At 38.3% G+C, this 12,951-nt stretch overlaps 2 protein-coding genes across 2 annotated transcripts; both read left to right on the top strand.

Moving 5' to 3' along the window:
- The first annotated feature begins 205 nt into the window (after positions 1 to 205).
- On the top strand, positions 206 to 1,960 carry LOC115923342 (alpha-N-acetylgalactosamine-specific lectin-like). The gene is made up of 3 exons (XM_030983798.1): positions 206 to 262; positions 1,136 to 1,445; positions 1,684 to 1,960. Exons 2-3 carry the CDS (start codon positions 1,167 to 1,169, stop codon positions 1,909 to 1,911), a joined length of 507 nt encoding a protein of 168 aa, XP_030839658.1. The 5' UTR covers positions 206 to 262; positions 1,136 to 1,166; the 3' UTR covers positions 1,912 to 1,960.
- Positions 1,961 to 4,406: 2,446 nt separating this feature from the next.
- LOC105445434 (CUB and zona pellucida-like domain-containing protein 1) lies at positions 4,407 to 11,276 on the top strand. Its single transcript, XM_030983737.1, has 5 exons — positions 4,407 to 4,505; positions 7,613 to 8,013; positions 9,050 to 9,149; positions 10,615 to 10,798; positions 11,116 to 11,276. The coding sequence occupies exons 1-5, from the start codon at positions 4,407 to 4,409 to the stop codon at positions 11,274 to 11,276; spliced, it is 945 nt and encodes a 314-aa protein (XP_030839597.1).
- Positions 11,277 to 12,951: the final 1,675 nt, after the last annotated feature.

Here is a 12,951-nt window from a genome sequence, read left to right as displayed (position 1 = left end):
GTGCCTCCCCCCCCCCACTTTGGATGTCGCTCTGACGCCTCTGACAGTGGCAACATTTTTCTCGTATGCCTACGGACATTTAATACGTAGATAAGAAAGTCCATGCTTCGAGCGCAAAAACACCATGATATCTTATCTTATAGCGTCACCTAAATAAAGAATAACGTTTTCTCACGGGGCGTGAATGTCAGTGACGAATGTTGTTCGACACGTCATTATTTTGCTGAGGTCCTACGCGTTGACATCTGTCTGAATATTTCTTGTAAGTTTAGTTACAGATTTTATGTTTTTTTAATGTTTTTATGATGTATTCTTGTTCAATGTGTAGTTCTTTTGTAATCCCTACATCTACCAATAATTTGGTTTTGTTCTGGGTTTTGTGCAAGTTCGATCAATTAAGTGATGTTAAAAAATATCAAGATGACAGCCGAACCGGTGGATTGGTTTATATAGATATTGAAAATGGTGGGAGTTTGTATATCGTGTATCGCAGACAACACCGATATTTGCTTTTAAAGAAATTGGATTCTTCCTCAAAAGATCCTATTTGTTTATAAGCTTTTTAATGCAAGAGGTCTTAGATGAATCTCAATCGAAAAGCCACATGTTCTGTGAGAGACAAATAAGTTTAACAGTGTTTGTCAATGATGCTTTTTTTTGGGGGGGGGGGGGGGTTATGAAAGTTATGTTTTAGACCGTTATGTTATCAACGATGTTTTTTTTTATATAAAACTGGCTATAATCCTTTTGATCAATTTTTTCCGAGAGGTATAATGAGACTACGATGAAATGTCGTTCAAAATTTGATATTAGATCAGATGTAGTTTCATTACAAAAAATTATGCTAATGACCCCCACCTCCACTAATATAAAGAGCAAAGAGCCATGCTGCAGGTTTATGTATACAGAAGTTTTGATCGGTCTGTTGTCGGTCTGTTGTCGGTCTTTGTCGGTGTAGTATTTAGCATGGAGAGAAAAGATGAGATAGGGAGGGGGTTAGAGAGAGAGAGAGAGAGAGAGAGAGAGAGAGAGAGAAAGCGAGAGAGAATGAGAGGTTAAGGCAAAATATGAGGGAGAAAAATAGTTAAAGTAAGGAATAGGATGACCATTATAATATCAATCAACCCACAAACAGGTGAACCTCGCAGAGAAGAATCGTTTCCAAAATGGCGTCCCTGATACAGAAGATACCTCTGATGGTGCTTCTCCTGACCGGCTTCGTTTGGCTTTCTGAAGGTCAGTTCTGCACGAAATGTCCCGATTATTGGATGAAGGTCGGTGAATATTGCTACCAATACTTCGGCAATAAAAGGACATGTCACGACGCTGAGAACATTTGTAATCGAATTGGAGGAGACCTGCCCAGCATCCGAAACGAGAAGGAAAGTAACACCATCTACCAGCTATGGAAGGGTCTCGTTAATCATCCCACTCAAAAGGAATCTGTAAGTGCAACGTGCTTCAGTGGTGGATCCAATATTCTCTGGTGTTGGATGGGGTTGGTGTTGGGGAAGGGGGGGGGGGGAGTGTCACAACTGTGAACAAATCTGTGACAAACAATCAATTTTGATATACACAGGACATATTGTGTTGTAAGTAGTTACCATTCCTTTACAAGTAAAACATTATTATACAAAAACGTCGCGGCTTTACTCATTAAACTACACCATCCCTCCTAAACAGGCATACTGGATCGGTCTCCGTGATACCAACCAGGAAAACAAGTTTGACTGGACAGATGGCACCCCTGTAGACTACTATAACTGGCAGCCTGGACAACCCGACAACTGGCAAAACGAGGACTGTGTTGAAGTCCGCAACGTTGGCAACAATGACTACGAACGACAGCGCTGGAATGATAAGGGGTGCAGTACCGCTCGAGCCTTCTTTTGCCGTATGCCGCTCAACTGAACGTCAGAGATCCAATGTCGATTATCACGAAGGGGGGGGGGGGGGGGGGGTAGAAAGACAACTTTTTGTTTTAGTTTCCCTTTTTAATCTTATCTGCTAGTTAAGGCGAAAGCTAGTCAGTTTCAGGTAAAATTGTTGACGGGAACCATATAAATTTTGAATTATTTTGATCGTCAGCTGTACATTAGACCTGCGGTCTCTATAAAAAATATATGCTGCATTCGATCTCTACACGGGATACACGCGCCTGACTCGAAATTCTTTCATTTATCCATAATTTTCATCTGATCTTTTAGTTTTTGTTCTCTAAAAAAAGATACCCTATAGAAACAAACATAGACAATTTTTGGCTAATTTCGGCTAACGCGCCCCGCCACAAAATCCGACGTTTCAGTAAAACCTTTCATTTTTTATTTGAAGCACTTCTCTACTGTATCAAATTAAAGTCGCCCCTTTTTGAGGTTTACATCGAAACACTCGATTTCAGTTTTGATTAGGATTTGAAAGCAAAATATATTTCGGGCTTTCAGCTGGCCATTCACCAGACAAGTTTGAATTTAGTAACCTAACTTAAAATTATCATCATACATTAGTGCTTTATTCGTTGTTTTTATCTGCTTGTTGTACCGTATTGATAAAGCCTATACCAGGGACTTTGGCAAAATCAAATCAAATATTTTGAAGACTAACAATGATATCATCATATGCATTAACTTATTTCTGTGTATTCTGTATCGTACTTGGTACGTGGAGATGACAAAGTGATGCAGAGGATAGAAGATTAAACATAGTACTGAAGATTTTTAAAAAGAAGAAAGAAAGAGAGAGAGAGAGAGAGAGAGAGAGAGAGAGAGAGAGAGAGAGAGAGAGAGAGAGAGCATAACTGTGAGGGGTATCTGAAAAATAAAGAGCGGTCATAATTATTATAAGGATTGTCGATTACTAGGCCTACACAACGACAGTAACTTTTGTCTCACAAAATAATATTCATTCATATTGTGCCATTGCTACTGGATACAGCGTTTCCTAAAACACACACACACACACACTTTCTCTCTATCTCTACCTCTCTGTCTCTGTCTGTCTATGTCTGTATGTCTCTCTGCCTCTTCCCTCAATTCTATTACATTTTCTCTGTCGGTTTTATTCTCCCCTCTTCCACCACCCTCTCTCTATCTCTTTCTTTCTATCTCTGTCTGTCTATTTCTGTATGTCTCTCTGCCTCTTCCCTCAATTCTATTACATTTTCTCTGTCGGTTTTAATTTCCCCTCTATCTCTCTCTCTCTCTCTCTGTCTCTCTGTCTCTCTGTCTGTCTGTCTGTCTCTCTCTCTCTCTCTCTGTCTCTCTCTTTCTCCCTCTCTCTCTCTTTCTCTTACACTCTCTTAACTTGCCACTGACAGCAAAAATAAAAGTGAATAGGAGAGGAGACATAATTTGCCAGTGAAGGTGAAATTCATCTCAAAATATGCTTTGAATGTGGTATATAGAGCCCTCCCCCTATCCCAGGTTATCATCCTACCTGCACATAAGGCAGCATACCAACCGCTTCCTAGCGAGAAAACTTAAGTTTCTAAGACTATCCGAGACATGTTTATATCGGTAGAGTGGATATAAGAACATGTAATTCGGCAGCATAGGAATGAATTAGTTGCTTGGAAGCCAACAGGAACATGTGAGAGAGAAGAGCAAAAAGCGTCTTTGAAGTAGTTGTTACGTCATCAATACGTTTTGCGCTATGATGACGTGTGTGCAAATATCGAGCCGTGATTGGCTACAAGTTTGAGCCTATCAAAATGTTCCTTTTTTCTATCGTTTTGTCCTCAACATGCTATGTTATTATTTTCGCCTGGTTTTGATTGGCGGTCAGGTAGTGCGCACGTGATGTTGTTTCTTCATATAAACCGTAACAAATTTTCTTTTATTTCTGAGATGTTGATATTCAGGCAAGAAGCGTCAATTCCAGTGGCAAAAATGTTTAATTTAATACGTAGATAAAAGAGTCCATGCTTCGTGCGCAAAAATCCCGTGGTATCTTATCTTATGGGGTCACCTGAATAAAGAAGAACGCTTTCTCACGGGGCATCAATGTCAGTGTCGAATGTAGTTCGAAACGTCATTATTTTCAATCATTCACTGAATTCCCCCCCGGTCCCCAACTTAATTTTTTTTTTGTCTGTGTGCCCATGCCTTGAGCCATAATGCATGGTCGTAAAGAGGATTTTTTTATGTTGGGGGCCGGGGGAAATGCAATGAATTATTGAAAATTTATTGCATTTTCTTTGTTTTTTTTAATTTGTGGGAACTGCCCCCTACCCTAGCCCCCGCTGCATACAGTCATGGTTCAGTGGCCAAGCAATGGCCTCGTAACTGTGAGGCCCCAGGATCAAAACTGTGTCACTGTGCTATATTAGTGCCCTTTTGTGGGGCATTCATCCTCATTACTGTCATTTATGAAGAATGGATAAGCTTGAGAGCAAAACCTGTAATACCAAAATGGTCTTCAAGACGATAAGGCAGAATCATATGGTCCACTGTGTCAAACGCAGCAGACAAGTCAAGCAGCACCATCATTACTCCTTTCTGACTGCCAATGTCTTGAAGTAAATCAGTCTGAATGTTAAGTAGTGCTGTTTCAGTGCTATTAAGTTTAGCCGCGAGCTCAGAGGCAAATTCTGGCGGGAGGTATCTGAATTTCAAAGGGATAACCATATTTCTAGAAAGTTAAATTTCTGCCCTTTCAAAATGACATCTCAATCAGGAAAAATGAGCCTGGAATAACAAAGTTCTGATTGTTTAAAGTAATGCTTGCATTTCCATAATTTGATTAAACGAATTCGTCCATGCATCAAGCCGTTCGTCTTCTGAGCATGGCTGATTATCAACTCTGTTTGTTGCTACGACAATAAGCCAGTGAAAATGAATTCGTTTTATTAAATTATGCCTTCAGAGGTTTAGATGGCAATGCTTCAACCTAAATTCGCAACAAAAAAAAAGCAGAAACATATGCCCAAATGTTCAATTTTGAAGTGCATTCGCGATATCTATCCAGGCCGGATCGATCTGATAGTTTACCAAAAATATCAATTAGTGGGCGATTTCCCGGCAAAATTTGTATCATCACGTATTAGTCAAACCATATACCACCCAGATATTATCGGGTATTTTGTGATTTTCCACTACTCAACGTGTGAAGATGGGCGCGGTTATTATATTGGTTTCATAAGATGATATGACGCAATTAAACCTTCAGATAGTCTTCGACTCTATTCTGACTGAGGTTCATCACCGCACTTTTAATTCATAATCTTATTTTCTAGACCATTTTGCGCGAATTTTTCATTTTTCATTGAGCCTTGATGGAAAAGGTAATAATGCCTTTAAATTTATCATTTTTTTTCTTCTCGTAATTAAAGTATGTCGAGAAAAAAAATTGATTGAAATGTGGACACTTTTGTAAGCAACAATACAAACACAGGTGGTTGCTTTCTTATTAATTTTAATTTCTTGCTATTTATTTTTCCCATGTTCACGGCCTCAAGCACAAAAGACTGCTAACCTTCGAACAACAAAGGGTTCTCACCCAGATTTCTATATATATAGGTTTTTTCTTGCTATGTGTTTCTTCCCACGGTAACGCACAAAAGATTGCTAGCCTTCAAACAACAAAGGGTTCTCACCCAGATGTCTATAACATAGGATTTGTTCCCCTTACATCAGTTTTAAAAATCCAGGCACCGTTAATAGTCGCTGTTCATCATTTTTGTTTATTCATCATCCCATCTGGCATATTTTCCTGGCATTTTCCATCATTTGTGTGTTTGTTGAGATACAGAACGGTCGCAATGTTTTCGTTCCCGTGCATCCTTCTGTCGTGTTTCGCCGTCGCCGTTGTGACCGCTCAAGAAAATGGCAAGTGTTAGTTCTTTCATAAATGGATACTTGGATAATTTAATTAAATTCAAATTCTGTTTGTGACATTGATTCTAAATTTATTTAAAAGGTTTGTAACTCTGAAACAGAAATTTCCCATGGCAGTGGGTTCATAATTCCGAAAATAAAATAGGGTTCATTTTACGGAATCAAGGTTCGTTCATGATTCTGAAAATGAAATAGGGTACATAATTCCGATAACAAAAAAGGGTTCGGTCTCCCGAAGAATCGTTATTAAATTAAAAAAAAAAAAATTGGCTTTCATTTTCGGAATTATAAACCTTCGGGATTATGATTCCTATTTCATATTCGGAATTAGGAAACTTTGGAGGAACGAACCTTCGGAAATACAAACCTGTGAAATTATACATCCTTCCGTGTAACGAACTTTGAGAATAACTAACTTTCGTATCAACCTTAGGACATTGCAACATGTAACCGGGTCTTATGCAGGCTTTCAGAACTGAATCACTTTTTTGGTGTCATGTCTGAGTATACCGGTTAAAAAATGCAATATAGCCTGAATGGCTTTCACCCCTTTTAACTTAAAACATAAATCTGCCTTAAATGTTTAACATTCCAAATAATTCCAAAGAAGATTTAATTAATGTATGATACCGGATTTTTATGATTTTATTAGGACTTACAGGGTTAATTGATGTTTCATTGAATGAGGACAATCTTTAATGGTACAACTTTTGTTGTTGTAAGCTATCATGGTCAGTATACGGGTGTATGGAAACATGTTTGGTATGTCCGGTATAAGAGGCGTCCGATAGTCTTCTTCTTCTATAATCTATAATAATAATACGAGAAGCTCCATGGGTCCGATTGTGGGCGGTCCGATGACGTATTTCGCGTCGAAACGCGTCGATCTGCGTCACTTAACGAGGGTCCGGGCTCGACGTCGGGAGAGCTATCTCCTCCCGGACGACGGGTCGAGGGGGGGCGGGACCCGACCTGGGGGACGAGGAATTTTTTTCTACATGGCAACGGCCGGGTTTTTACCCATTCTGTCCCGCCATCGACCAGGAAATCGTAAAAAAACGATGTGACACGCTCATGAATATTATGCATGACCTGTTGCATGCATGCATGAGCCTCGAACTGTTTCAATCCATTGCCCTTAAAAAATTGTTTTTATTCTAATTTGATATTATTTTAACAAAAAATATTCAACAAAAACGAATGTGTTTTTATTCTGTTTATACAGTCAATAACAATTTGATAAAACGGAGATATACAATCACGCAAAAGCAACGAGCTAGCTTATACTTTTGAGCAGCACAGTCCGACCTTGATCTATGAATTGTCTGCCAAAATCAGAAATAAACATTTTGTGTTTGATTTCTTAGCAAATACATGACATGATAATAACAAATTTTGGTAATATATTTTTACAATCCTGATTAGATTTATATTGAATATACGCAAAAAGTAACAAAAAGAGGTACGTACGTACCATCTCTATGGTACGTACGTAGTACATGCATGGACTTCGGCTGTTCTGTACATGCATTGTTCTAATTAATAACAAGTGTGCGCCCGAACTGTAACTCCATGTATTACTTATTCATGTTCATATTCAGTAAAAGCAATAACAGGACAGAGCCACAACAATCACCTCAGCGTCATCTTAAAATGGCCAACAAAATATACATTTACAATGTACTAGTATACATTAGTTTTTGTATCGAACTCGATACTGGATTTCATTTTTTTTCCGTAACATTATTTTATTTTATATATATTACGTGGTGTCATTACAGGAGGATAACACAACCATAACCTTCTCTAACGTTATTACGTACGCCAAGCCTGGTTCGGAAGATGGTACGGCAATCACCCGTAAATATCACATGCAGGTTCGGGACGAATGTTGCCTCAAGAAAGAGGAAGTCATCAGTGGGTCCTTCAGACCACAGCTTGGTGAGGTGTCCTTTAGCGACAAGGGCTCTGGTGACTTCAGTCTGAGACTCGAAAGGTTCCAGACAGATGCTTTTGATGAAAGTGAATCCGAAACCACCTCCGTTGTCGGGAAAGGAGATGACCTCTACTTTGGTGTGTATCTTGAGTCGGTACCAGGCGTTGGTATGTTTATCGACAGCTGCTGGGCGACAACCACTCAAGACTCAGACGCAGAGCCACATTACTCTCTAATTTCTTCAGGGTTAGTAGAACTTTTCATGAGCCTCAAGAAAAATATATCATATAGTGATGGGATAGTGGTTCATTCACTTGACTCTTAATCCAAGGGTTAGAGTTTCCAATACAAGTCCGGCGCTTAGGTCTTTTGGCAAGACATTAATCCACATTTGCCATTCTCCACCCAGGTGTTATTCGGTAACTGGTTTACTGCTGGGTAATGATACTTTGAAGGCCCTCAGGAAAATTGGCATTGATGCTGATGAGGCTTCTTGCCTTACTTCGTTCTGCCGGGTGTTCAAGTCGGGTTCCACAATCTTTCTTAAAAAGTAACCTCAAAATTACGAAAAGTCGTGTGCTTCATGTTGTCGGGTTAAACGATATTTTGTGAAAATATCCCCCAATGGTCAGGTAAACTTAATGCAAATAATCATGTTTTCAAAGATGCTCTTTGAGATACCGATACAGAATACAAAATAGTACAATGAATATTAGTGGCAAAAATATTCAGTCCTGACTGATTGCCAAACAAATATGAATAATATTTCAACAATAACGAGGATTCGACCGCTAGCCTTTTTTTAAAAAGAATGTATGTAACCCGTATTAAAAGTGCTGGGCCGAGATACAAGTTTTCTTAGATTTGATGTAGGTTTTTCAGAGTGTCTAGTAAACTAGACGCAACACTTTGGCGTTGGGTGGGAAGCATTTCACAAACATTATACCTGACCCTTGGGGATTCACGACTTGATTTTTCACGAAAGTTTGTGTAAACCGAAGACGCAATGAACCGATGGAACAAATAAGCTAGGCTTCTATGGGTAAACAAAGTTAGTAGAAGTAGTGGTAGTGGTGGTAGTAGCAGTAGTAGCAGTAACAATAGTAATCGTTGTTGTAATCATAGTACAAATTGTACACATTTTTGGTGTTGTTATTATTATCATTATTATTACTACGATTAATATTGTTCTTCTTCTTCAACTATATTTCATGATTTCCGGCCGTTCTCCCACGGCTATGACTCCTGCTAACTCGAGTACATGTTTCGATTGGTTCTACAGTTGCCCGGATGATGAAACAGTTGCTATCTATCGTCTCCTTGGATTGAATCGAGAAGGCTTTTCTTTTAGTGCATTTGCCTTTGTTGGAGATTACACTGAGGTGAAATATTTACATGGAATGAACTTATACACCTAATTTTATTACAATTTTGTTTGCCAATTTCATGAGAATGGAAGAAGAAAACTAAGCTGTAGGATCTAGGTCTTAGATAAGTCATGTCTGCCCTGTCTCTTTTGGCTCAGTAATTACCTACATGTAAATGAATCGCAAAGTCTTGAACACATTCACTGAGCTCCATGGGATAGGATATAGAAACTTGAATCGTATTGCACTTCACGTCATCTTATTAAAGCCTTTTTTTAAAGCCTTTTTTTAAAGCCCTTTTTTCATTTTGGATCATAATTGCCCACCTTCAAGGGGAATTGCACCCTGATATGACTTTGGTTTTAATGACAGCAGAAAAATTAGACTAACAAAAATAAGTGAAAATTTGAGCAATATCCGGTTAAAAATAGGAAAGTTACGGTATACAAATTTTTGTAGTTATCTTCAGTGAAACACAAATTGTGAGGTACCTTGCGAGCTCTCCTCCATTTTGCTCTATACATAGACTTACATAAACTTTCATTTTCTTAGTTATTGATGACGGAATAAATATGTTTCATACAGGGGTTTATAAAAACATATTTGTAATTATCATATAGAGGGCAAATGTATGGTTTGAAATTTCTGAAGATAAATTTAGATTCTTGACGTTTTTTAATACATGGAAAATGGGAGGGGACCTCACAACTTGAGATACATCAAAGAGAAGCCAATTTTTTGTTGAATGCACCTTTAAAAAATTCCTAACTTCCTTATCTTTAATTGTTTTTTTCACTGATCCATTTCTCTCACCTTTTCTGCTTCTATTAAAACCAACTTAAAGGGATAATTGAGTTCTGCTGCAGAGGGCGCTACACAATTTTTGTGTGTGAGATAATGAAAAACTTGAATGTCAAATTTGAAAGAACATACAATTTAAATGATAAAATCATCTTTATTTGATCAAAATCGGTTCAGAGACGGCAGGAATATCCATTTCTAATATTTGTGTACCACCACAAAATTAGATAATTTGAACCAGCCGTTGAAAAAACGAAGTAGCGCATTATACGTTTTGTTCCAGCCAATGAGATGTTGGCGTTTTGGGCTTTTTCTTATATGTTATAATACGCACAACGAGCCGACCCTTGTATTGTTATTATTAATTAAGTAATTGATTAACGGTCACCGTATTTTGAGGAAAGTAGAGCTGAATTGGTATGATCGTATTGGCTAAATTTCACACATGTTGGATCTAAAAATACCTTCATAGTAATTTTAGGTCCTAAAAGGGCAATAGAAATGTCAAAAAGAAGAATAAGAGCAATAACCATGCCTTTTGAAGGCATTTGCGGTCTGAAACAAGAACCTCACTATCCTTTTAATATCAGGGCGGAATTCCCTTTAAAAATTAGGACAAATTTAAAAGCAAATTTGTTTGGATATTTAATGCATGCATCATCACATAATGTTTTCTCAGGTGTACATTCACTGTTCAGTGAAGGTCTGTGGTGCCGCGAAGGCTCAATCGTTTCGAGACGCAGGATGCCCCTCAGAATCTCCACCTCCCGACCGCAAACGTCGATCTTCGTCCGTTATGTCCACTCAGACCATCAGTAATGGTCCGATTTACATCCGTCGCTCAACCAGCGATATGGCTATAGGTATGTACTATTTTGGAACAACAACCATTTAAAAAATCTGAAAATGTAACATTTTCCTCATAGATAGCTTAGCACGTACACTCAGTTATGATAATTCTTGACACAAATAAGGATTGCAATATCTGAAAATATGCCATTAGCAGATACTCTCTTCTATTTTCTACTTAAAGGTGGAGGGGACGGGGACGGGGAGGAGGGGGACGGGGAGGAGGGGTACGGGAAGGAGGGTCGTTTCCTGTTCCCTTGGATACGCTTGTGAATATATCTAATCCACATCCAATTGTTCTACCATATTTTATCTTTTCCAATGCTCACAGATTTGTCTTCCTACAACCCTCTTGCCATGCTCCTCCTTGGAATGATAGCAACATTGGTTGCTATGGTAATCCTGATGGGTGTGGTCAAGCTTGTTCGTATCTCATCCGATAACAATTACTATCAGCGAGTTCCAATTGCTGAATCCATGGAAGGAATTTAGATTAAAGCTCTTTGGAAGCGCATAGAGATGTTATTTCATAACGTATTATGCGCTATACAAGAATTAAACTAATAAACAAAATAAAGAGCAACCATCAGCTCCAAAAGCCATAGTATGGAAAATAACCTCCATCTTTATCGATCATTGATTTGAAATCGAAACAGGACATCCCACAACGTCGTTTTATTCTGACATACAAACAGGGCCCCTTACTACCCAAAAGAACAACAAGGGGGACACTTCATATCGTTAACATTTTTCATATAAACTGTTAATAAATTATACTAAAGAAACACAAATTTGTCTAGAATATGGCGTCCCCCAGGCTCTGTGATCGGCCCTCATTGCTTTAACATATACCTTCAGCCAGTGATATATAGATATCTTACATTAATATGATGTCTTATCAAACCATATTTACGGCGACTACAATCTCTTCGCATATTAGGTGTTAGCTTTGACAAGCATATGAATATTTCAAATTATGTTTAAAATGTAGGTGTTAGCTTTGACAAGCATATGAATATGTCGAATTATGTTTTAAATGTAGGTGATAGCTTTAACAAGCAGGAATATGTGAAATCATGTTTTAAATGTAGGTGTTGGCTTTGACAAGCATATGAATATGTGAAATCTTGTTTTAAATGTATAGGTGTTAGCTTTGACAAGCATTATTATGAATATGTCAAATCGTTTTAAATGTACGTGTTAGCTTTGACAAGCATATGAATATGTCAAATTATGTTTTAAATGTAGGTGTTGGCTTTGACAAGCATATGAATATGTAAAATCTTGTTTTTAATGTAGGTGTTAGCTTTGACAAGCATATAAATATGTCAAATTATGTTTTAAATATAGGTGTTAGCTTTGACAAGCATATGAATATGTCAAATTATGTTTTAAATGTAGGTGTTAGCTTTGACAAGCATATGAATATGTAAAATCATGTTTTAAATGTAGGTGTTGGCTTTGACAAGCATATGAATATGTCAAATTATGTTTTAAATGTACCAAAATATGTTATTTCTATTTACGTAACCTCAGTAGAATAAGGAAGTTCGTATATACAAAGATTCATCAATGTAGTTTTAAGATCTCTTGTTTAGTCTGGTGTAGATTAGTGTAATTCGCTTCTATATTGCTTATGATCTTAACCCCCCTCAGCTCCCCCAACATAAAGCACCACGGCTCATTCATTGGAAACAACAGAATGTAAACGTCTCACCTCCCATCACTAATCTTCACTCGCTGCGCGTTCTTGGTCGTATCATACAGAAGACCCTCTCATTTACAAGTGTTGAATAGGACAGTTAGATTTGCACGTCGACATAGTGGACTGCTATATACGTGTCACGTCCTTTTAAGGCACTGTGATTTCCTTTTAAGGCACTGTCGCGTCCTTTTAAGGAACTGCCATGTCTTTTTAAGGCACTGTGATGTCCTTTTAAGGCAATGCCAGTGCCTTAAAAGGACGGCACACGCAGCGGTCCACTAAGTCGACGTGCAAATCTAAAAGTCCCTAATCAGGCCAAAGCATACCCAGGTGATCTATTCCGTTCGCACACCTGCATGACACGATCAGCCAGTACTAAAACACTTACCGTCCCTCTAACGAGTAAACAGTTTTCGTTATTGCTCCCAAAACCCAGAACACCTTCCCCCGTCTTCGAATCGC

The sequence above is a fragment of the Strongylocentrotus purpuratus genome, unplaced genomic scaffold (assembly GCF_000002235.5).
Source record: "Strongylocentrotus purpuratus isolate Spur 01 unplaced genomic scaffold, Spur_5.0 spur5_scaffold_13, whole genome shotgun sequence".
NCBI classification, from domain to species: Eukaryota; Metazoa; Echinodermata; class Echinoidea; order Camarodonta; family Strongylocentrotidae; genus Strongylocentrotus; species Strongylocentrotus purpuratus.
This window is presented reverse-complemented; position numbering and strand designations above follow the sequence as displayed.

Coding starts and splice junctions, on each gene's coding strand:
- LOC115923342 (XM_030983798.1), top strand. CDS start 1,167: ATGGCGTCCCTGATACAGAAGATACCTCTGATGGTGCTTCTCCTGACC. Junction 1,446..1,683: donor ATCCCACTCAAAAGGAATCT/GTAAGTGCAACG, acceptor CCTCCTAAACAG/GCATACTGGATCGGTCTCCG.
- LOC105445434 (XM_030983737.1), top strand. CDS start 4,407: ATGGTCTTCAAGACGATAAGGCAGAATCATATGGTCCACTGTGTCAAA. Junction 4,506..7,612: donor ACTCCTTTCTGACTGCCAAT/GTCTTGAAGTAA, acceptor GTGTCATTACAG/GAGGATAACACAACCATAAC. Junction 10,799..11,115: donor AACCAGCGATATGGCTATAG/GTATGTACTATT, acceptor CAATGCTCACAG/ATTTGTCTTCCTACAACCCT.